General features: G+C 29.1%; 1 protein-coding gene across 7 annotated transcripts in view; it reads left to right on the forward strand.

Moving 5' to 3' along the window:
• LOC143252002 (uncharacterized) overlaps positions 1-26,453 on the forward strand; it is a 108,451-nt gene that overhangs the window by 44,763 nt on the left and 37,235 nt on the right. For all 7 annotated transcript variants that reach the window (XM_076503494.1, XM_076503495.1, XM_076503499.1 and 4 more), the window contains 6 exons: positions 2,069-2,208; positions 5,756-5,855; positions 8,403-8,515; positions 16,722-16,877; positions 19,002-19,118; positions 24,488-24,610. In XM_076503494.1, coding sequence (XP_076359609.1) covers positions 2,069-2,208; positions 5,756-5,855; positions 8,403-8,515; positions 16,722-16,877; positions 19,002-19,118; positions 24,488-24,610 — 749 coding nt within the window. The remainder of the gene's footprint in view (positions 1-2,068; positions 2,209-5,755; positions 5,856-8,402; positions 8,516-16,721; positions 16,878-19,001; positions 19,119-24,487; positions 24,611-26,453) is intronic.

Raw genomic sequence — 26,453 nt, forward strand, 5'->3', positions numbered from 1 at the left:
AAACAAACAATCACTCATGAGCTGTTTGATGCAACCAGCTGTATCCACCTGACAAAAAGAAATAGCTGTAATCATATTCTATTAATGAGAAAATAAATTTTTGTGTTGGTTATAAACATTAATATCAGATAAGAATATGGCATACCTAAAGTCATTCAAAGTTGTGTTAAGATGGGAGGAACTTCACTTTACATCTCAGTAACTGGAGAAGGTAGAAGGCTAACACTTTATTAATTTGTCTTGTTAGTGGATTTTTTTTTTGTTCCTATTTGATTATAAGTGCCAGCAGCCTGTTTTGCACATTACAGTATTCTGAATTGAAAAAATCAAAGTCAAGACATCTTGGTACAAAATAAAGTGAAGATAGAGAATTTTTTAAATATTTCTTCTTGAAGTGTAAAAATGATAGTTAAAATTTGTTTTGATGCGAAGTTTATCGACATAAATTGATAATAGATTTGTTTACCCCTTTTGTTGTAGGTTCATCAAAGTGCGTATCGCAGCCTTTACAAAATAACATGTAAAACTCAACTACTTAATTATTAATGTATAAGAATAAACTTGACATCAAAATGTAGTTGATAAATGAACTTTTAATATTATAAAATTTTCAGTTTTTTAATTTTGAAGATAAGTATTTAAATAAATTCTCAAACTCCCCTGGTAGGAAAATGGTGACATTTGTTTACTGCATTTTGCCTTTCATCTAAGTGTTTCAACACCCAGCTGTAAATGTACTGCATTTCATGGAAATCATTCACTGCACTATAGATATTACCAAGGCAAGATGTTAACTTTTATAACTTTCTAACACAGGTTACAAAGTCAGACCTACTTGTCACATCTCTTTCACAAATTGCTAGTAATTTTCTTTGATAATAGATATTATATCAATTATACTAAAGACAAACTTTTACTTACTGAATGACATAATGCTCAGTTGTTCTTAGTACAGAGTTATAACTATTTCATCTTTAGATTGAAAGCTTTACTGATATCAGGTTGATTAGCTAAGGGAAGTATATTTTAAGACGCTTATGCCTTAATTAGAAAGACAGTTAAATTATAATAGGTATAGGACATGTTTGCTTTGAGTGTGTTATTCATTTTTTATGACCATACTTTAAAAAATAAGAAGTATTTAATATACTATCATTATTATAAAAAATAGTCTTCAATTTCACTAATAGCTGAGAATAAAAAAGTGAGATAAAATGTAAGTACTGAATTTGTTTTTCATATGTATTTTTTATTTATTGATTTAACTTATTAGGTTTGATAAGGTTAGGTTATGTAGGATAATAGAAAAAATAAGAAGGATTCTTCATGAGATATGCTTGTAAGTAGTTTGTGTATTACACTATTGAACATGGCAATAAGAGCTATGCATTCACCAAGTGATTTACAGCTTGAATCACAGGTTATGATTCAGGCATGGTTCAAAGTAAATAAAACAGTAAAATTAAGTAAAAACATAAAAAATCCTGTAAGTCTTAAGCTATTTTAGATAAAAAATTTATTTTCCTGTTACATTCTAGCAATAAAAATGGGTAATGTAGATTTATTATGAAAATATGTTGTTGTGGTTATAACGTTTGCTAAATAAATGAAGCTTGTATCAAGTTAATATAAATAACGTAATATTAAATAACATTTTACTGAAAAAGTTTGATTTTTTTTTAGGTGGCTTTAGGGGTAAGATATAAAATTTGAAATATTAAAATGAATAAAAATATTTTTAACCTTAAAATGAAATTCACCTTACACCCTGAACAGTGAGTACACGGACAAATCTTTAGTAAAAATACTTGATTTCAATTTTTTTTCTTTTTTTGTGTACAGAAAATTTGTCATGTTATTTAAAAAAAGAAAACTGCCAACTTTTATGAAGATACATATACTACATTAAACGTTATGGTATGGATGCTCATGATTATTTGGTGGTTAGTGAAAATGTCTAAACCGTTATGCAACTAGTTAACAAAATTTTCAGTGTAATATCATAGGTGGTTGTGAAATGCACATTCTGATCCCAAAGGGGTGTTAAAAGGTTTTCTTTGATTTTTAGATAATTCTGACCTGACACTGGTGTTCGACAAATCTCGTTACTCTGCTATTCCTTTTACAGAAGAAGGTTTTGCTTTCATGTGGTCTGGTGTTAGAGCCACATATGGTATAACATTTGGAAAAATATGCTTTGAAGTGAAGGTTGGTACTATTAGTACTTAATTTTATAATTTTTGATTTTTTTATGCTTTTTAAACAAAAATATCCACTGCTAGATTGTTTACTCAAAGTGTTCATGGTTAGTATACTAGAATGGGCAGCAACTGCTTGTTGTTAAAAAAAAAACATAAATGTAGAGAACAACATTTTGAACATTTTTCATCTTCAAGTCAATGTATGTAAGTTGTTGCAAATCTTTTATAATATCTTGATGGATTGTGGAAGACTTTGTGATTGATGGAAAGATTACGTGTGGTTTCGACCAAAGGTCTAGTCAACTCTAGTCCTGAATATCTGCATGTTGAAGCTCTGTTGTGTTAACATAGAAAGATTCTTTAATTTTTCTTGTCTTCCCAAATTTGTCCATGTCAGTGATTCTAGTTTTTCCTCCCAGTTTATTTTGTGTCCAATTGACATGTGTTTGGCAATGGCTGTATTTTTTGTTTTCACAAGTCTTGTACTGTTTTTGTTCTTTTATTCGTATCATGAGTCTTCTTCCTGTTTCTCCAATGTATGTTTTATTGCAGGATTGTGGAATTTCACAGATGATTCTTGTTTTTCATTAGTGTGTTTCTATTTGGTTTTAACTAGAATTAATTTTATTGTCAAAGTTACCACCAAATGTCTATTTTGATCTTCTTGGTTATGCGTTTTTCACTGAAATTTTGCTTGCAGGTAAAGAAGGTAAATGGTAAGTGGTTTTTTTGTTGTTTTTTTTGTTGTGGTCCTCTTCAGGAACTCTGAAGGAGGTGTAACCATTCTGTTTAAAGCACTCTTCAGTTTTTTGGCATTCTGTTGCAATAGATGTCTTATCACAAATGTTTTCTGCTCTCTTGTTTAGGAATTGGATTGCACCACATTTTATTAAGGTTGGATAATAGGACTGGAATTGTAAGTATCTGTTTGTGGGGGTGGGTTTTCTGCATATGGTTGTGGCAATTTTTCTCTTTTGTCTGCTGATGAATATGTCAAGAAATGGCAGATTGTTTTGTTCCTGTACTTCCATAGTGAAGTGTATTCTTTTGTCTATAGAAATAAGATATTCTAGGAAGGCTTGAAACTTTTTATGACTTTGCAGTAAGAAAACAAATGTTCAACCTTTACTCGTATATAGAAAATATTACCCTAGGATAACATAATGCAACAGATTTGAAGTAGGTAATGTGACAATGAATAACTGACTGGTTAGAAGGACAGCAAATTATCTGTTGCTTGCAATCACCACTCAATAACTACTTTATTAGTTCTCTAAACTGTTTTCAGCTTTACTAACATCTGATTAATTAGCTCTGACACACAGTATTTTTTGCCCCCAGGTAAATCTTGTTTAATATTTTATTGAAGATTTTTTATCTCAATTTAAAAGTCAATAATAAATCAGTAAGATTTAGAAGATACTTAACTATTGTACCAATAAACATACAAAGCATGCACCTGTCTAACTTTAGCATAAAATTTCCTGAGAATGTTAGCAAACTTACCTACTTTGTAAATTAAGGCTGAATGAATCATTCAACGAGGTATCACTGTGATGCAAAAAAATGTTGTTTCCAAAGTTCTTCTTGAATGATTCTGCAGGTCTATTTAAGTAAATAAACTTTATGCCATATTTTCACATTTATTTCAGGGTTTGGGCAATATGTAACTAGACATGAATGAATTAGCATGTTTTTACTGTGCTGCAGGAAACTGTTGTCTTCATACTTATAGTGCGACGCCACATGCATGGCAACAAACTTGATAAACAACAACATTGATGCAGAGATGCCAACCATTACGATTTTGGTGTATACATTACAACTATCCGCTCATACAGACAAATATTACGACTTGTTGCAACTCCCAAATTATTATATATTATATAGGCCTATACAATAAAGTGATAACTTGTTCCCCCAGGGCTTGAGAGGGGTGAAAAGAAAATTTCTAGTGAGATACAAATAAATTTTGACAATAAATAAAAGACAGTCCAAATGGCTACTTGCAATAATCATGTTTATGCTTGAAATAATAAATATTTGTATCTCTGTCTATCAATATTTTGAGTGCAGTGCTTCTCCATACTGGGTATGTGGGGGAATCCATAGTTACATCATCAGTGCTTGTTAGCCAATCAAGTGGCATAGAAACACCAATGCGATCGTTCACAAGATGGAAAAAAAGAGACCTCGTTCACCAGATTGTCTTGTTTCTGGCAAATCTAAAAGAACTAAAACTGTGAAAGGGCTCTTCACTCGGTCATTTGAAATAGTTGGCATCTTTGTTGATGTCATTCAGTGTTTTCATGACTTTGGAGCCAGACAACAAAGGTGTAGTAAATGTAGAAGCTTGGATTTATGAGAAGGTTCTAGCTTCAAAGTCTTTTATAAAAATGTCTATTAAGATGGGAGAAAGTAGGGATCTCATGGCTAGACTGTTCATTTGTTTGTAGAACTCCTCATTGTGTTTGAAGTAATTTAACTTTAGGGAAGTAGTTGTTTTTCCATGTTGCCATCTATCTTTGTGTCAGTTCTGTGTGGTAAAGAATTGCCATTCAGCATTATTGTATGGCAACATGAAGGGTTTGTTAGGTTGGTACATTGGTAAATTGGTTTGTGATATCCAAATGGACAAGAACCTCTTTGGTGCTGATATGTAGCTTTTTAAGTTGTGTGAAATATTTCAATTATGTTTGGTTTTGTTTTTTTAGCTGGATCATTGTTTTATTTTGCTATTCTTTTATCATTTTGTTTGTTGATATGATGTAAGATAAAATCTTGCTGTTTCAGAGATGCCTGTGCATATTCATTGCTATAATGTTGAACTTGTTAATAAAAGCTAAATCAGGCTAATACTAACTTGGACATTCACTTTTTTGTGTAGTGCATCTCTGTTTCCTTGTTTTGCATCAAAACATATCGTTTAACCAAAACAACAAAATTATCCATGTAAAAAAAGTATTTTCTGTACATTAAAGGTAAAAATGACATTGGATTTTGAGAAAGATTTTAAACAAGTGGATATTTTAGGTTATGTAGTAAAGTGATTATTTTATAATTCTGATGAACATATACTCTTGTGTGTTGGTAAAGGAGCTAGATCTTATTACTTTAGTTTAACTTATTTAAGATATTATTTCTTCAAATGATACATACAAGAATTTTCATGTTTCTGATTTTTCCCAGATATACAGTAAATAAATCCAAAGATAAAGCTATAAACAGACTTTATCATTCAGGTGACCACTATCTCAGTAACTACTCAACACAGCTGAATAGAATGTGGATGTTGTTATCCAACAGTTTAGGCACAAAAACATCTAAACAGAATTAGATTATGACTCTTGAATTATTTACTGCCTTTAAAATTTTCTGTTGGGTTTTTGAACTATGTAGCTGATTGACTAGTAATGATTCACATAACTTTTTCTTTTATTAAAAGTAAGTGCTTGTTTCATTTGAAAGTCACCCTTTGTTTTTTTTTCAATTTATCATTTTAGGGAAAAAAATTGCTAAGAAAATTTAAGAGAAATTTTTGGTTTTGCTGATAGGTTAAAAAACATCTTGAAGTTAGTCATCTACCCTCAGATGAAGTCACACCTCATGTGGTTCGTGTAGGGTTTTCTGGTAACTTACAATCTCTACAATTGGGTAAGTACTAGCCCTTTATTTCTTCAATCTTAATTGCTTAAGAGAAGTGGTTTAGTGTATAAAACCACTGTAATTATATAATATAAAGCAGATAGCAAGAAGAATACACTCCTGGTGTGTCGGATTTGGAGTGGTGACACAGCACAAATAATCCTTTGCGATTAACAACAAAAATACTATGTGCATGAAGGGTAAAATGACAAAAAGTATTTACTGACAAGCGTAATAATTTTTATTTCCCCTTTATTTTGCAAATGAGTATTTCACTAACAAAAGTACTTTTATTGGGTTTCTCTGCTCCATTTGTCCAAGAGTAAAATTTTTGTTTAACTTTTTCAGAAAACTCAGTACAACAAATTAATAGTCTTGAATTCTGAAATACAAAAAAAATCTGCTTAAACAACAACAAGTTGAACTTCATAATTCTGTTTAGACTAATTACTGGTCTTTGAGAGTAGAACATGCTTTTTTTCGATCTTCCTATGTAGATTAGTGGATATTTGTCACTATTAGAATCAAAATAAACATAATGGTACTGTATATATACCCATGTAAATACTTTGCAATGTGTTGTTGGATATTCAACAAAATTGATAAGGAGTTTGACCATGTCCATGTGGGGGAACTTACAAATTTTGCAGTTCTTATGGCTGATTTTTGTGGTTTTAACCACTACTTTTTCTCTTGTACATGAATTTTCACCAATATTGGTATGGAGATTCACTATATCCATTGAAAAGTACAAATTTTCATCTTTTATGGGTGTTTTATTTTGTATCACTACCGTAACTCCTGTGGGTGGATCATATTTGGTATGGATATTCATTGATTTCATGGGAAGAGAAGTACAGATTTTCAGTTTTGTGTTTTGCAGATTTTATGGCATTTTTACCACTACTTCACCAAATGTGGCATGAAGGCTCCTTGTGAACATGCAGATTTGTATTTTGTAATTTTATGGGAATTTTCCATGCTTTTTTCGTACATGGAAAAGTTAACATCAATTTCACTTAAAATATAATAAAGCAGATAGATATTTGACCTTTTCAAACCATGTTTCTTTTATCAGTAAACTTTTCAGTATGATGATAAAGGATTCTCAACTTTTTAAAGCTAAGTAAGCCAAAGGTGTTCAGAACTGATATCAAACTTTAAACTTGATGTATTCTAGTGGTTCGCTGGAAAACAATTTTTTATCTCAGTCTGTGAGGAACTGGAAAAATATTAGAAATGCTATTTGTACAGCCAGCACAAGGCTACTTAAGTATAACTAGTGGTAACTTTTCTCTGTGATATACTTGATGTCAGTCTTTACCTTTAGAACATCAGTTGTAGTTTCATATATATCAGTGGTTCCTAACCTTTTTTATGCCCCACACCCATAAAAAAGTTTAATATGTTCTTGCACCCCTCACAGTAATTATTTATTTAAGAATAAAGATGAAGGTGGCCAAAACAAAGAAAAATAAGAAATGAAAATCAAATCTAATTTTTTAATATATAGGACAGTACCCTTAATATAAACAACAACAAAAAAAAAAAACAACTGAAATGTTATCTCGCATCCCCTGGAATGCTATCTTGCACCCCTGGTTGGGAACTACTGATATATATGCATGCATACACAATTTGAAGCAGATGAAATCCCCTTCTTGATAGTACAATCAAAGTGTATTCATGGTTTGCTACCAGAATATTATTTACTATTTTTTCCAAACTCTGAAAGTTAGACATGCACACATTACCATATGGCCATGAACCTACTCACATTTATATTTCATTGTCACTCTACACTTATTCGTAAAGTAAAAGTAGCGAGAAATATATACTTATATAAGAAAATCTGCTGTATCTTGTAGAATTTTATTTGACAGATGTATTTGCTTGTGTCTTCATTGCATTATCTTTAATTTTTAAGGTATTTGTAGGGTTTGGAGAAAACTTCAGGGTAGAATGCTACTCTTAGTGTCTATGTTTACAGGAAATATCAACCCAACACTATAATACAGTCAAACATAAACTGCATGCATGGGGAGAATAATATATCATTAACTAAATCTAATTAAAAATAGAGCCAAAGATCATTGAGCTAAATAAATTGAAGTGCTTGTATGGATCATGTAGAAAAGTTTAAATTAAATTAGGAAAATTAGCAACCTCCTTACTAATCTACCCTTTGATTGTGATTGTACTGAATATAAATTTATAATATTTAAGTTTTGTAGATGGTTTGACAGAGCAAATCCACTTTCTTAAAGTTTATAGTTCGGTTAAATTAGAATGATTCTAAAAATGCAAAAAAAGAAAATTTTAAACATAGATCAAGGAAAATCAGTGAACATACATTGAGCATCATTGTTACAGTATTTTATATCTAACAGGGAAAGCAAGTATGTTTATTTGTGAAAAATATTATCTAACCTGCTAATTAACAAAACCAACAGTTTTAATTGTTTTTTATATTATTTCTGTACACTTGTTTTAAATGTTTGTATTTGTCACCTAACATAGTTTATGCTTGATACAAATTCAATGTTTTATCAACAGGTGAGGAGCCTAAATCATATGGGTATGGTGGAACTGCTAAAGCTTCAACAAATTGCAATTTTGTGAACTATGGAACTCCATTTGGTGAAGGGGATGTTATCACTGGCTTTCTTGTAAGATAGCATTTAAAATTATGCTTATAGTGTTTCAAGTGTGTTTAAGAACAAAGTGCATCACACCAAAAAAAAAATCCATATGTATATTTTTTAAAATTTTCATACAGCTGAAATACAGCATTTTTTAAAGTATTGCTTGAGCAAAATTTCCAAAGCCTGAGCACTTGAAAATTAAAGTTTTGAAGGCATTTGCATTGATACAAATGTATTATAAGAATTGGGTCATCACAGTGGATGGTTTTCATTACTATAAGTGCCTACACTAATATGTACAATAACATGGGGGAAAATATTTTTGGTAGTTAATTTTTATTTCTTTTTACAGCTTCAGTAATATACTCAAAAATAAAACAATAAATAAAGTTGAGCTTTCATTCAAAAATACCAGTATATTCTCTACATTTCAATATTTTGCATTTTTCATTAATAAGAACTTAATTATTACATTTGCCTGATCTTCAAAATGATGTTATAGCTTGGATTTTTCATACACAAAATTAATTGAAAACATGCTCAGTAATTTATTTCAAGATGAAATAAATTTTAAACATGATATAGATAATTTTGCTGTATGATGAAGTGAGGGCTAGATAAATTGATAGTTTTGTGGGACTGGAAGGAGAAACTAGAAATTATATTTATTGTAGGAGTAAGTTACAAGTTATGAATTTAAAAGTGGGATACTTTTTAAAAAGGTTGATTTTAATACCAGGAAAATCTTTTTATAAAATCCAAGAAACTAGTAAATAAGGGCTGCTCTTGTATTTTTATACATAGAATTACTCTACCATGGACTGTCAAATGACTAACCAGATTTGGTTAATTTGCTGTAAAATACAAGGATATACCTATCAAAATGTATCTAAAACACAGGATAATGCATAAGATAACTTTGTATTTTCAAAAAATATCTTTAGTTGTACTCAAAATATTTTGGACTTTTTCCCTTATTATCCATGCAGATGTGGCTAGTCATCAAAGCATATATTCCATTTTTTGGTTCTTCCTGGTTGGCTTATTTATAATAAGTTTAGTTTTTGAATCATATTTTGTCATATACATGTAATTTTCTCCAGTTAAAAGTTTATAACTATAATCAGATGTCAAATATGAAATTCATTTGAGCTTGTAACAAATCTCAACTTGCAACAAAAACAGTTGGTGCCGTTGTACTGCTTCCACAGAGGCCTAATGTTCCTGACAATGTGATTGAAATGAAAAAATTGTATCTGTTAAAATTCATGTAATGATAGTGTTGGTGAAGTTGTGCTTGTTTTGCTTTATGTCTGTCCATACTTGTACACGTTTCTCAATTTGTTTCCAGTCTTTAATGTACTTGGTGATTTGCCTTTTATAATTCTACTGATAGTGTTTCTCATGTAGAATTACAAACATGTTGTAAAGTTTCTTTAGAAGATTATATTTGTGAAAAATCTTCAAAAAGAGAAATAAAAAATGATTACTGAAGTTTTATTTAGTTCTATCAAAATAAAAATGATTAAGGTGCTACCAATTTTAACTAATATAAATACTGATTTCTGCTTAACTGTCATGCTGAGTTTCACTAATACTATTTTAGTTCTACAAACGTTTCTTAAATTAATCACTCCTGTGCTTTAAATTAATTTATTATGGTTTAGCCTCCAGTTATTATATTTTTAAAAAAGCTTTCAAAGATCATTTCAGTTAAATGCCAAAACATTTGAAACGTAAAATTGTGTGACTTAATAGCTTATCGTGTATTATTTTTTCAATGAGAAAGTTCAATTAAGGTTGTTGTTTATGTCCAGTTTAAATTTTCTGTTTTTGGTATGGTTCATATTAGGCACATATAAATTCATGTGTATTTTCAAAATAAATGTGGTAAGAATGATTAACTTCTACAGCATTTACTAAGTATTTGTTGACAACTGGAGTAGAGAAATTCTTACTGTGTTTTTTAACCCTTTTGCATTGGATCACAGGTCAAAGGCCATGTCATCACATTTGTTAACTTTGTTCAAACAATTGTGGAACGTCTATTTTATGAATATTTGTCAATAAATTTGGTATCAAATTGTAGAATATAATTTAAATTTTGATATTATACATTACTTAATATCTTAATTTGAAAGTGAATATCAAAAGAACACACTGAGTATAGATTTTAGTGAGTTACATGATACATTGAATGCAGTACTGTTTAAAATTATACGTTTGTAATCTCCAAATACTGAATCTATAGTTTCATACAAATTAGGAACTCAAGTTACTAATATTGACAAGCTAGAATATATAATAAGAACCTCATATCTTATTATTTTGCTGAGATATGGCTTTTGTGATGAATCGAACGCAGTGGCCTCGTTAAACTCATTCCATTTCTTGAAATGGCCCCTTATATAGTCTTACTACAATAAATGATGTGAATAACCAATCGACAGGTAAGAATGTTCCTTTTGTGGTTTCCTCAGCCAGTTTAATTTGTGAAAAGACTACCACGTTCTTTGGAACCAAGATTTCAAGAAAGTAGGTTGTGTTTTCAGTCTACTCAAATGTTTAAAAATATAAATAAGTATTAGTTACTAAGCTTAATAAATTATAGTGAAATACTTTAATATCAGTATAGTTATTTATAATTTTCTGATTGTTCAACTCTATATATAAAGTTTAAAAATTTTTGTTTGATATCCTGCACTTGCAAGATCTTAAAAGGCTTAATAACATATGTCCAACAGCAACTAATTACAGATGTCATAGTGAGAAGAGATAATTGTTTTCCCTACTTCTTCATTTATTGCTCTAGATTTGAAGAAGAAAAAGTTTAATAATTTCTAAATAATAATGTATATACTTATTTATGATGTATAATAATTAAAATGTGACTGTATATTATAAAATAGTAGTACACTAAAATACAGCAAATACAAGAAGGACTAAAGGTCAGTATTATATTATCGGATATGTAACATGAGTGCATGTGCATTGCATCACTGCAAGTTATGTAATGTGAGCTAGGTATGACTGGAATGTCACTATAGTAATAAATTTATATTTTATAACATTATGAGAATTAAGCTACTCAAGGCTAAACATTTGTATTTTCATGTTATAATATGTAGTCATTCTAGCACAAAAAAGTAAAATATATATATATATTTTAATGGTTACAGGATTAGTCAAAAGATCCAGCATAAAATATAGAAAATAACAAAATATAATGTCTTATTCAAAACCAATATTTCAAATGTATTTAAGATGGTTTAGAGTTTACAGAAATGCTACATGACATTTTTGGGACAAAGAATAGTTTTTTTTAATCATAACATGAAACTCACTTCAAACTCAGACTAATAACGAAACATACTCGATATTTTTACAAACAACTTTCTGATAAAATACTTTATTTAAAAGTCCTATTTTTTGTGTAAAAAACATTATAATCTCTATTCAGAGATACCATATTTTGTGAAGGTACACATGATGTATGAAAAGTTATAGCTCAACTACTTAGCATGCAGAAATGTGTAAGTGAACTTTTATATTATACTGAGCCTGTAGTGAAAGGGTTGTTAAATAGAGATCTGAAATATAAGGCAAATAAAGTTAAAGCATTATATCCATTCTCCAATACAAGGTGGTTGTATTTGGGATTTGATTGTCTGGCCAAAACATTTGGTTTTTTAAAGTTACCTGTTTGACCAGAATAAATATTTTGTGGCATTTCATTTTATGATTTTCAATTTAACTGAAGGTATATTATTTAGGATTTATGGTTTCTCCCTAGATCTGAGAATTTGATTTTATATATATTTCTTAACTCTTTTAAATGAACTTCATTATTAATTTTTGAAATATTTGAAAATTGTACTGCGTTAAGTGAATTTCAAAATCGTTGATAAAGTTATTCACTATAAAGTTAAAAATGGAAATGATGGATAGTTATGATTGTTATTGTAGAAAATGTAGGAATTTCAGCAGACGAAGCTGGCATATTCAAGATGACTTTTAACTTAATAAACTTTAAATTACAACCTCTTAGTTTTTCTACAGCAAAAAGGTTGCATAGAAATTACATTACTCACCATTATACTTTACATGTCTAGTGTAAAAGTGCAAGTAGTTTTCCCAGAGCTATTGAAGAGAAAATCAAACCCCTCCTGTTACACCTCTTCTCTTTCATAATAAAGGTTTTTATCTATAAAATAGGTGTTGTATAACATTATGTTCTGAATAGTTAAATGTCAATTTCAGATATAGTATGAATATCATTCTTGTGAGAAAGTTAGACTAGGTTGGATGAATTTGTAACGACTATTGTTGAATAGTTAGGAAGTCATGTAAAGGAAATTTTGTTTTTTACATGTTATTAGTTTGTATTGTTTGGAGCATTATTTAATTACATTAAAATTATTAATTGCACTATCATGAGTAGTATATAAAAAAATTAGGGTTATCTCGCTTCGACAACCAAAAGCAATAAAAAAGAAAAGTATTTTACTTCTTGTTTTTCATGTTTATTCTTTATGTATAATTATAAAAGCAACTAAAATGTAAATATAAGGATATTTTTAGGTTAGTTGAGATTAGATTAAGTAAAATAAATAATAATGTTTCACATGGCATACGTGCGAGTTGTTTGTACAAGTTGTAGTAGCATGTGAATAATATAATCAGATAGTTTAATGTGAGGTGCATGTTCCTCAAGTGATTTGGAACTTGTAAGCACATGAGTAGTAATTAGTCATGGCTCAGAAGCCAATAAAACAATAAAATTGAATTATAAATAGATGTACACTGTTATGAACTTAGAGCTAAATATGTGGTTTTGTAGTACAATATGAAGTCATTATAGAAAAAAAAGGTATTTTGGATTTATTTTAATTTATATTGGTGATTACAAGGCTGGTCAGATTGACCAGCTATTTTGAATTTGGTTAGAGAAAATAATGTAAACTCTAGTGTTTTACTGAAAAAAAAAGTTTGAAATGTATTTAGGTCTTATGGATTACACAAAAGAAGATAGGTATAAGGTCAAAGTATTTTTAATTTTAACATAAATTATTTTCCACATGGACTATCCAAAACAAATGGTATATTTGTACACAAATCTTTATTTAATTTTATTAGAAATACTTCACCAAAAAATGATTTTTATGTATGTTAAAGACTTGTAATATGAAGTTAAATACTCCTGAATTTTGTGAAGCTATAACATTATATTGAAAGTTACGAGTATTAATTATAAATGGACTTTAAATGAGTACAAAGAGGTTGTGTGGTTGGTCGCATAGTCCAACCCCATTTTGAAAGAACTGGTTATGTATTCAGACTAATTCTGAGTAAAGAGACACTTGGTAAATATAATCAGCATTATGCTTTGACTTGAATAACATGTTTTGAATTATGTAATCCCATGAAGAGCCATTTAAAACAAAGTGAATAGCAGCATAAATTATTTGTGTGTATAAAATTAATTTGTGTTGAAAATGCATCAACTGATAGCCATGTAAGGTTTACATCTACCTACATGGTTGCAAATGATGCCAAATTACTAAGGATTATTATTACGTAATATGTTTATTTTTCATTGAACATGTATCAGTGTTTGTCCAAACAAATATTTTGTCTGTCAGGAATGTCCAAATTCTTCGTTATGGATTTCAAACTAACTCTTTCAGTTATACGGTATTATATGGAATTAACTTTTACCTGGATTAATGCAGTATGTGCTGTGATATGGCAGTTATTGGGAAGTACTCAGTCTTTGCATTCAAGCTAACATGGTGAATAATTTTATTCTAAAACGTGTTTTTTCCCCAAGATATGGTAATATAATAACTCTTTTGCAATAGGCTCAATATAATATATACAACTTTGTATACACATTTGCATACGTTAAGCATTTACACAGTAACTTGGGATGCATTGTTTGTATCTTCACAACATTTGGTAGAATTTTAGTAAAGGTTGCAAGTGTCTTGTACACAAAAAATGAGATTTTTAATGAAGTATTTTTTATTAGGGATTCATTTGTGAAAATATTGAGTCTATTTTATTACTAATGTGAGTCCAAAGATATTTTCTTCTTTTGATTGAAAAACTAGTCTTTGTCCCTAAAATTTCAAATAGTATTTGTGTAATCTCTCAAATATCATAAACATGCTTGAAACATCTGTTTTCAGTAAGATTATACTTATTCTGTTATTTCCTCTATTCTGACTATGTGGTATCTGTTGATTTGACCAACCTCATAACCACCATAAAAAGTAGGAAATAAATATAAATTATGCTTTTTTCGTTGTAGAATGTCTACAGATTATAATGCAAAAATGTTTATTTTAATTAGCTTAAGTGTTAGAACATTGTATATTTGCATATATAGATATTTTGTTTATTTTAGTGACCTTTCAGTGGTGCCTGACTAACACTACATAACTTATATTGACGTGGAGTTCGTGTACTCGTGTTATCATATTCAGTAATATAAAATTAACCTTTAGCCTTTAGAAAGTGATCTTGTCTTGACTGTGTTTTACTGGACTAGTATTATTTTGTAAAGTCACATTTCAATTATTATAAAATATATATGTATATAGATTATTACTATTTAGAAATAAGTTATTAAACTTGTTTTTCTTAAAATATAGTACAATAAATAAAGAAGTAAACAATTATTTCTTCTAACTACATCCTTTGGACTTGGTTGCTGCTGGACTTGGGTTTAAAATTTTGCACATGGAGGATATGATACAAATTTGTTTTTTGTTGAGGTTTTGTTTATACAGTTAACCCAAAAATAATAAATTACTATATCAGTACTTTATAATTCTACTTGAATTTATTAAGCTCAGTGACAAAACTACTTTCTTTAAAAAAATATTTAATATTGAGCAGACTAAAGATGCAACCTACCTCTTTTAAATCTTGGCTCAAAAAACTTGGTGGCTTCTTAGCACTTTAAAGTGGCTGAGAAAACCAAGTGAGGAGGTGAGGACATTATGAGCTTTAAGTTGATCATTCACAAGTCATATATTGAAGTGTGTACGTATAACTGACCATTTTCAAAAATGGAAAGAGGTGAATGGAGTTGCTGTGTTTTATTCATTTTATGAGTCATATCTCAGCAAAATAGAGATATTAGATTCTTATTTTATATTCCATTGTTTCATTATTGGTAATTTGAGTTTCTAATTTGTACGAAGCTATGGACTTAATATTTTGACATTATAGACATCTAATTTGAACCAGTGCTGCATTTAACGTACCACGTGTTTCACATAAATCAATATTTAAGTGTTTTCTTGATATTTAATTTTAAATTAATGAATTAATTGATGTATAATATTAAGGTTTGAATTATAATCTACAATTTGATACCAAACTTATTGACATAAAGTCATCAAACAAAAGTTCAATAATTTTTGAGTAAAGTCAACAAATATGATGACATGGTGTTTGATCTGTGATCCATTGTGATAGAGTTACTGTAGGTTATACACTTGAAACGTAAAATGGTTGTGAAAGTGTAATTTGTTTCAGTACATAAAGTTTTCATATTTTTCAGTTATTTGAAACAAGATTAAAGAATGAAAATTTGTGCATTATACAAGGCGACATTTAGCAAAATAATGAGGATTGAGGTATCATGAGCATTGGCTGTAGCACAAGCATCAGAAGAGGCTAGTTAATTCTTGTCAATTTATGGATATCTAAGTGGGGTTGTGTTGATACATTAGATACTCCTTTAAAAACTGCCTGCAAATGACACAGATTAAAAATATATTATGCTTCATGAGTCAGAATTGTATCTTAGGAAGTGTATTTCTTCTAATTTGTGAGCACCAGAGACTACTTGGAATGACTTCATAAAGAAAGTGTTAGTTACAAAATACTGTCACAAATAATTAAAAACTTCAGCCACTAGAGTATTATATTGTTAGGAAAAATACACACCCATTCACAGCATCACAAGTTTGCATATTTTGAAACATAGCCAAATAAATTGACTAGTGACATAAGATATGTGCATTGATTTTTCTATGGTCATGTGAATAGCTGCAAGAGTGGTGTAAAAACTTAAAGTATTTTCAACACATTTATCTTTTCAAATGATATATAGTGTTGTTTAGAATAAGGGAGTGAAAAAATATGCTCCTTTATTTGTTTACACTTATTTATGATATATATAAATTTGTAATATGATTCCTTTTCTTATGGCTAGAACATTGATTCCAATAAAGTAGAGATATCTTTTGCCAAAAATGGAGTGTATCAGGGAATGGCCTATATGGTTTCAAAAGAAGACCTTGGTGATATAGCTCTTTTCCCCCATATTTTGACAAAGAATTGTTCTTTTGAAGTCAACTTTGGACAAATGGTAGGTTTTAATTTTTTTTCCTAAATTACTAAAATATATTCAAGCTACCTTGTAATTCATGTCTTCGAAGTACTATATTGTAGCGTGTAGACTGACAATTTTTTAAATTAAGGTTTCAAACTTTTAGAGGAGGAATAATTTACAAAAAAGTGTATATTGGTATGCAATAGACAAATTGTTTGTATTTAATTTGTAAATGTTACTGCATTAAGTTTGATCATTAGAAGAATATTTATTGAATGCTCAAAGTACTTATTGCAATTTGCATCACAGAAGTGCAAATGCTTTGAGATAATATCTTGTTTAAAAAGTACAGCCTCATTTATGCTCTTTTGTGATCTCACAGCTTGTAGTATTAACAATTGCTGATGTAGGTCAGCTTTAAAATTAGTTATAATCAAAATTTAAATAGAGTAGATTATGGACAATACAAGATAGTGAATAAATTGGTGTGAGCAGTATTTTGTGGTTTTTTAGGAAATTGACAAGACCTAGCTTTTGCAAGGATGAACAACAGAATCTAACAGGAAATTTATAATACTTGGAACAAACTAGAAATCTTGTAATTTTGTATAATGTCACATAATTGTTTTTTCACTTCAGAAAATATTTTCTTGGTAAATTATGATTGTTTGAATGCTACTGAAATTTTTTTCTTTGAACAAGACATCACATAAGCCTGTAAGGTTTAGAAATACAGTAAGTAATGTTAAGATAATCTGGTAATTAAAATCCTATTTTATTGATATTTTTTACCATATTCGAACAATGGATACACATAAAAGAACATTTTATTTGAAATAAAGCATACTTATTAGATGTAGATTGATTTCAACCAAGAATACAGTTAGTAAAATTACTTTTACCTAGTCTGATCTGTTGCTGTTTTTAGCCCTTGAACTTTGATACATCTTGTCAATTTATACCATTTTTTTTATTATAATTAATAACCAGAAGTGATGACTACTCAAGTAGGCAGAAATAAAGTGTTCAGAGAAGTATGTTGAGAACATCAATTAAGTTGAACCTGGCTAGAAATATAAAGTGCAATTTTCAGATATCAACAATAATAAAGAAAAGAAACACATTCTAGAGTTAAATAAATCATTTTTAATCTTGTTTCTAAACAGTGTTCCACAACAAAAGTTTAGAAATTTCATGGCCTTTAAAATGATAGAAATACTAAATCAAATTAAATAATTTTTAAAGCGAAAATTAGGTACAGTTTTATAAGTTTGCACTGCAAGTTTCCTGAAATTTAGTAGAGTATTATCATTGTGTGAATGAAAAGGTTAAATTCCATTTCAGATTCATATTTACTCCAAAGAAAAATGTGAATAAATATACTTGTATAAGTCTTGGTTGTATGTATATTACCTTTTAAGGACAATATATCTATGTTATTAAAAATTTCACATTTTATTTTGCCTTTGTCATTTTCCCCTCATTCAAAACTTTTGCAGAAATTTTGTGCTAATACAAAGTTAAATTATCATGCTGGTGTCATTCACTTCTACATTACATTCTGTAGTATAAAATAAACTACAAAATTTCAAAATTTGAATACTTTGTTTCTGAGTGTTGCTTGCTACTTTAATAAGTAAAGCTTCATTACCTTCTGAATTGTATTAAAAAAACAAGCTTTTCATGATGATATTTGTCACTTTCAAATGCAGGATAAAAAACTTCTATGGGTCATTCAAATAATTATATAATGAAGCCATGCTAAACCAAATGGATACTTGTTGTAAATCTACTTAGCTAATGCTTCCCAGATACATTAAAAATATTTAATTTTATGGAAAATAAAATTTGTTTATTGCAAAAGTCTCTTTTTTCTAAATTATATTTGTTATTCTGCCTTTGGAAAAACATTTCTTTCATTGGTTCATATGAGTGAGTCTTCAACCAGTCTTACTGTAAGTGGAAAATCATAAAACAGTGCTACCTATAATTTTTTCAGTGAGAAGTAATCATTCTCAGAATTCTAGCAGTAGGGGTAATTAATTATTTTTACAAAGTCAGCAACAACAGTTTGTCATAAAAAGTAATTTAAATAATTTTTAATTATTTCAAAAGGTGAAATTTGGCACAGAATAAACTTAGCAAATTTATTTCTGAAAGGAATCACAATTTTTCCCACTTCCTAATGGTTATGAAGATTACACATTTATCAGCCGTGTACCTATAGAAAACCGAGTCAGAGGATCCAAAAGACCAGAAAGATTACAAGACTGTGAGGTAAGGCTTTAATAAATACACATTATGTTAATTGTATATGTATGTTAAAGGTACTATACTTCATTTTGTTGTGTTAAAATTTACAAAATATGGAAATGACTTTTATTATGTATTTAAAGGATATGAACATTTTGACTGCTGTGCATTCAACATAATTTTGAAAAAAAGACATTCATGTAGCAGGTTCAGTTGGTTATTATGTGTACAGGAATGTTTTTTGTTCTCTGAAGAATAAAATCATATTTGTGCTGGTTAGAATTTTGTAAATGTTTCATACCTTTTTAATAATAGTTATTTTATTGTTTTTTATAGAGTTATGAGGGATACAGATACCTTTAAAACCCAAAAATATTTTTGTAGCATTAAACAGAAAATATTTAATTAGTTAACCCTTTGTTCCCCAAGAATTTTCTTTAAAATTAAATATTAAGTTTCACATGTTGCTTATGTGTTCTGTTTTAGTAGTTAAGTTATTAACCCTGTTAACCCAGGTATCCTTTACTGTACATGACACAAGGTTTTAGTGTCCTACCTTCAAAATTTTATACCAATTAGAATAGCATAAAATCTTAGCTAATAATCCACATTTTAATAGTAGAGGGTGTTCGGAAAGTCACTGTGCATGTATATAAATATATGATTACAAAACTACACAGTGATTTTCCAAACACCCTGTATATAAGAGTTAACTTCGTAATTCTATGAGGAAATATTTTTAAAAATCCTGATGCATGTGACACAATTTCTCTTAGCATGTTTTACCCACTATCCCTCAAAAAAGTATGAATTTAAATGTAAATTACTCTCTGTAATGTCATCATTGCTCAGACAAACCATGTATTTTGTAGTCTTCAACTTTGTTTGGTTATGGAGCTGTGGAATAAAAAATCGGACCCCTCTTGCCACACCTACCTATCATTTCCTCTTTCATAATTTCTTAGTTCTATTTTACATAAAATTATATATTACCTGTAACTAACAGAAAATCAAGGTTTTCATCTATCAAATGATATTTTATATTATGTTGTGCTCTAAATAGATAATTGCCAGTTTCACCCAGAGTACCATCTTTCCCTTGAAAAAGTTAATATATAACTTTGAATTTGTAATAGCTCTTGTTACATAGTTAGATAGCCAGAAAAGATTTGAGAGTTAAGGGATATGTTGTTTGGTGCATTTTTTAATTTTAGAAAATTAGTTACATTATTGTTATTAAATTAATAACATTAGGGTTAACTCTCTTTAACAATGAAAACCAAGAAAAAAGATGATTGGTTAAATATTTTATATTTGTTATCCATGTTTACTCTCAATGTATAATTATAAAAGTAACTAAAATGTAAAAATAGGGATTCTTTTAGGTTAGTTAATAAGAGATTAGGTAAAGTGAATGATAGTAATATTATAATGCAAATGTTTTGTGAGACACACACAGGTAGCTTGTAGAAGTTCATGGGTAATGTAATTTGTGGGGATGACATGAACTGCATGCCTCCTAAGTGATTTCAAACTTCTAATGGCACGAATAGTAGTTAGACAAAGTTCAGGGGGCAATAAAACAAAATTTAATTATAGGTAGATGTATATTGTTACAAACGTAAAGCTACTTAGGATAAACTAATGTAGTTTCACGTTGGAACTAAAAGTAAATCTAGAAAGATATAAAGGGCGATTTAGATTTTTTAATACTTCTAACTTTCAGTATAGTGTGTATATCTTCACAAAATTTTAGTCTGTCAGTTAACGTTACAAGTCTTTCACAATAAATTACAATTTATTTAATTTACAATAAATTATATTTTTTTTAGTGAAGTATTTTTAATAAACTAAAATATTTGTCCATGAATGAATTGAGTATTTGTTTTGAATAATCCATCTGCAAAGTAATTTTTCTTGTTAAAATGAAAAATACTTTTCCTCATCTCAAAAATCTCTAATTTCTGCTGTAGTATTCCCTAAAACCTCCTTAATACATTTCAAACATTTGCTTTCAGTAACACTATATTTTCTTTACCCTATCTCTATATGGGATGGGTCCATTTGATCAACATCATAGCTACCAAAAAGAAAGAAATCTAAATCATCCATTTTTTTTCTGTCTAGAATGACATCAAATTATAACATGAAACTAAATTAATTTATCTTAAAGTAACTTTGAGCTCATAACAGTATACATGTATTTATAATTCAATTTTATGTGTTATTGCCCTTTGAACTATGTGTAAGTAATATCTACACCATTATAAGTTGTAAACGACTTGGAAAACAAGTTGGTCTGGTTATTCTATCTAATTATAATTACTTATCACCCAAAAGCCACTCCTATGCATGACTTGTGAAACAATTTTATTATATTGTTTGTTTTACCTAAATATATTCCTATTTTTACATTTTAGTTACTTGTATAAATAAAAACAAATGAAAAAACAAGAATAAAGCTCTGACCCAATCTTTTTTCTTGCTGTTAGTTCTTGATGTCACTTAACTCTTTTCCAGTGGATGGGCAAGACTGTGTGTGTCATAATCTTTTAGCAATTTTTTTTTTAAAGTTCAAAAAGTAATTTTATTATTACTATACATATCAGTGGAATTGGTATCAAAACTTAGCTTATGTTTCAATTTCTTGATATAGAGGGGAAACATATTTAAAAAAAAAAAAAAAAAACTAAATACTGATATGAGTGTGTCACATAGCACATCCTAACATTTTGTTCATATTTTTTTTACAACTGCAATTGATTAATGAATAAGGAACATGAATGTTAAATACTGGCTATCTAGAATATAATCTTAGAACCTCCTACCACTTTAATTTGCTGAGAAATTAATGTTTCTAGCAAAGGAACTGGAGTAGTGTCTCCTTCTACTTCATTCTTTCCAAACCTCTTGTTTAGTTCCATCTTCTTAAAGGTGTATTTGTTTGTAAAGAGGTTGGAAGAGAAAAATAATTTATCAAGACTGTTGAATGGTGATGATAAAGTTGTAACTCCAAAGGTATATTAATTTTTAACACATACATATTTTTTATAAACTCAAGCAAGTTACAGATGTTTTAGTTGTACTAGTAGAGTAATTTTTGTACATTTTTATACACCTATACCACTAAATTCAGAACATCCCCAATACAATCACCAGTGTTCAAAATATTGCATTGTTTATTGTATCAGTACTAAACAACATAAAAAATTTTCACAAGTTCAAAGTTATTACTCTGGAAAAGTCTTGTCACGAACACTGTAGGATACATACACAAGCCAATAAATAACCCATCCTGTTGTCAACATAAATGTTTTCACTGATTTCAAGTACACTGCAGTTACTCTGAATTTTCCAAGAAAAATTTTAGTGTAGCTGTAATCTGATACATCTGTTCTCAAATCATGGGCTGATCTGACTATCTTTTTGCATGGGCCTTTTGTTTGTGACTTTAGTTAGTGACAGTAAAATAAACACAGAAAGTAAGTGTGAAACGTTTTGCAGTTCAAATTCACAAAAGAAGTACTTCAAAACTGTGACAAAATAATAATGAAAAAAGGGATAGCTTCTTGTGTTTTTAATTTTACAATTTGTCTTCTCGTTATACTTCTTGGATTAGTTTATGGGCTGAAAAACTAAAGTATTTAATGATATAACAGATATGATATGGTTTTAGTTAAAATAAATGCTTGAACTGTATTTAGGAGATATTAAAGATTACACAAAAGAAATTTGAGATATTTGGGTTGAAGAATGGTATTTTTTTATCATAACAAGAAAATCACTTCTACTCAGACTAGTAATGAAACAGTCTCATATATTCACAAACAAATATGTAATAAAAATACTTCATTAAAAAATTTGATTTTTTAAAGATGCTAAAAATGTGTAATGCTTACTAAAGATATACCAAATTTTGTAAAGATGGACATACTGAATTAACATTTACTGTTTAAATACTTAAAATGTGCAAAAGTGTATATAAACACACACATTTTATGATGAGCCCATTACGAGAAAGTTAACCCTACGTTTTTATACCAATGGTAGTAGTGCATGAAATAATTTTTAGTTAATTTAAATAATTCATCAAAGAACATAGAGTAATAACATTCACAGTGTAATTAGTTCCCATAAGTCTCTCTCTCGTTTTGTTTATTACATAGAGTAATAACATTCACACTGTAATTAGTTCCCATAAGTCTCTCTCTCGTTTTGTTTATTACATAGAGTAATAACATTCACAGTGTAATTAGTTCCCATAAGTCTCTCTCTCGTTTTGTTTATTACAATACAACAGGACCCATTACGAATTCATTCAAGCTCATCATTGGCTTTCCCAAATCAGGAACAGAGCTTGTATTGTAAGTGAAATTAACAGTTATGTATTCAGAACACAATGTAGTATAATAACTCATTTAAAAACTATGGCATTAATTAAACGTATGAGAGAACTACTAACGAATCCTGAAAGAGAAGATCTGGTGGGAAGGGTTGGATTTTGTATTTGATAGCTCTCTAACCCAGCAGATTTGAAGGCTATGGGAAGGGTTGGATTTTGTATTTGATAGCTCTCTAACCCAGCAGATTTGAAGGCTATAACTATTACGATTTGTTTGAGCAGTGACAATTTTAAAGTGAGTAATGTACATTTAATAAAATTTTGAATGTAAAGCACTAAACTCTTGTGTCATGAGCAGTGAAAGTTAATGGTGTAATCAGTGAATTTGATTAGCAAATACATCTAATTGCCCAACTCTTTCTGGTTGTAGAGTAAGCATCCTTTACTGTTTTTTTGGCTATTACAAAAACCTGAACCTCTTAGTTTGAAAATTATGACTTAATATTAAGACATAAGTAAGTGCAGGATCATGTGCAGTTGATTAGTTATTTCCTGTTTGACAAATTTTTATACAAAAATTGCCCATATTTGCTAAATGTGATGTATAATAATTTAAAACAGGTCAGTTGATTACTTATTATTTTCTACATGTTGTTGGCCTTTAACACAAACATCTTGTATTTGTAATGTGAACACATAATAAACAGTTACACTTTGTGTGTTATTTTTACCAGGCAAATTGGTTGCATGTTAGAACAGATGAATAATGAAATTATGTTGATGTTTAACATGTTTGTTTAATCATTGTAGGTTCTTTAAAGCTGCTACAGTTCAAACAATTCATTTGTTGTAAGGGTAAACAATAAATACTTCAAAACCTGCAAGAAAATTATTTTTTTAACATTGTATTGAAAGTAAGATAAATGTGAAACTTAATATGTTATTAAGTTGCTGTTCTGTTGCCTGTTATAGAATGTGATAATATGGCACTTGAATTAAAATCATGTAGTACTGAGAATGAGAAATCAGTAATTTTTGTTTTGCTCACCAGATGATCATGATGTGTGGTCTTCCTGCTTGTGGTAAAACAACTTGGGCCTTGGAGTACTGTATTAGGCATCCAGAGAAGAAATACAATGTACTTGGGACAAACAACATTATTGACAAAATGAGGGTAAGTTTCGTGTAAAAATGTATACTGGGTGTGTTGCATGTCTTTTTAAACGTGTAGTATGTTAAATTGAACATGTTCCATATTTTCTTGTAATTATTTATAATGAAAGCATCTTTGGGAACATTATAAGATACATTTTGTTCAAAACAATATTCCTGTTTAATTAATGACTTCACAGTTATTTTAACTGTCTAGAAAAGCACCTCATAATAGCCATACAGATTATAAAATACCCCTGTATGGTCGCAAAAGGTGCAAAATTATTATGGTTGAACTTTATTTTGAGTTTTTGTTTTAATGAAAATATTGAAGTTAAACCATACACATATTTACAGAGATGCTAACGATTTTGGTGTATACATTACGACTATATGCTCCTACAGACAAATATTACGACTTGTTGCAACTCCCAAATTATTATATATTATATAGGCCTATACAATAAAGTGATAAATTGTTCCCTCAGGGCTTGAAAGGGGTAAAAAGAAAATTTCTAGTGAGATACAAATAAATTTTGATAATAAATAAAAGACAGTCCAAATGGCTACTTGTGATAATCGTGTTTGTGCTTGAAATAATAAAAAATATTTGTATCTCCTATGTCTACCAATAGTTTGAGTGTGGTGCTTTTCCATACTGTGTATATGGTGGAATCAATAGTTACGTCGTCAGTGCTTGTCAGCCAATCAGCGCTCGCATAGATACGTATTTCTCATTTTTTAAGCTGCATAGAAACACCAATGCAATCGTTCACAAGATGGAAAAAAAGAGGCCTTGTTCACCAGATTGTCTTGTTTCTGGCAAATCTAAAAGGACTAAAACTGTGAATCAAAAATTTAGGAAGGAGTATAGTGCAAAATATCCGGTCATTGCATCAAATGTCAGTGACAGTCATGCATTTTGTACAGTTTGTCACATCGATTTTTCTGTGGCGCATGGCGGGATAAACAATTGTTCTAGACATGCAAAATTGGCATCTCACCAACAAAAGGCTGAGGCAAAGACAAAAGATGGAGATAATGACATTTATGAGTAAGAATTCAGAATATGAAAAAGAATTTCAAAAGAATTTTTTAAAATTTATTTATTAAATACACAAAACACAGTCATAAATGAGCAATCTATAGCAGTAATAAATAATAATAGTTATAATAATAATATAATAGTAAACAGCTCAGAGACATTGGTCAGGCCTAGTAGCCGCAAATGATAAAGGGCTCTGTCTACAATCATTACGCTCAGTCATTTGAAATAGTTGGCATCTCTGTATTTACTCATTTTGATTTGTTACTATTGTTGTTGGTGCATATTTTCAAAAATTTGTAAATTCAATTTTTTTCTATATTCTCACTGGCTTATGTACTAATTTTCATATCATGGTGTTAATAAATTGTACTCAAGTGATACCTTTTTTGTGTTTACATTTCCCTATAACATTTGAAAACAGCTTCCTCCTTTATTATTCTCTCTCTCTCTTTTCTAAACATCTGTCTTGTATTTATGGTACACTTATACAGTGTGTGAAAAAGTATAGTCACTTATATTCATAATTAATTTGTTTATTTGTATACTCAAATAATTCTAACTTGCATAGTGTCATGATCAGTGATCACAGTATTAGCCTACAATAAATTTATGTTATTATTAACTACATACCTAGTAATTTTATTTTTTAAGACTTTATTAATAGGTCACTCATGTAATAAAATGTAAGGATTGCTTGCAATTAAACATATTAATCATGAATGTTAGATTTACCAAAAGATTATCAAATTAATCTGAACTGCAAAATTTTGTAATTGAATTTTTGTTGCAGTTGAAAACAGTGATAATAATGACATGT

The sequence above is a fragment of the Tachypleus tridentatus genome, chromosome 6 (assembly GCF_004210375.1).
Source record: "Tachypleus tridentatus isolate NWPU-2018 chromosome 6, ASM421037v1, whole genome shotgun sequence".
In the NCBI taxonomy this organism is placed as follows: domain Eukaryota; kingdom Metazoa; phylum Arthropoda; class Merostomata; order Xiphosura; family Limulidae; genus Tachypleus; species Tachypleus tridentatus.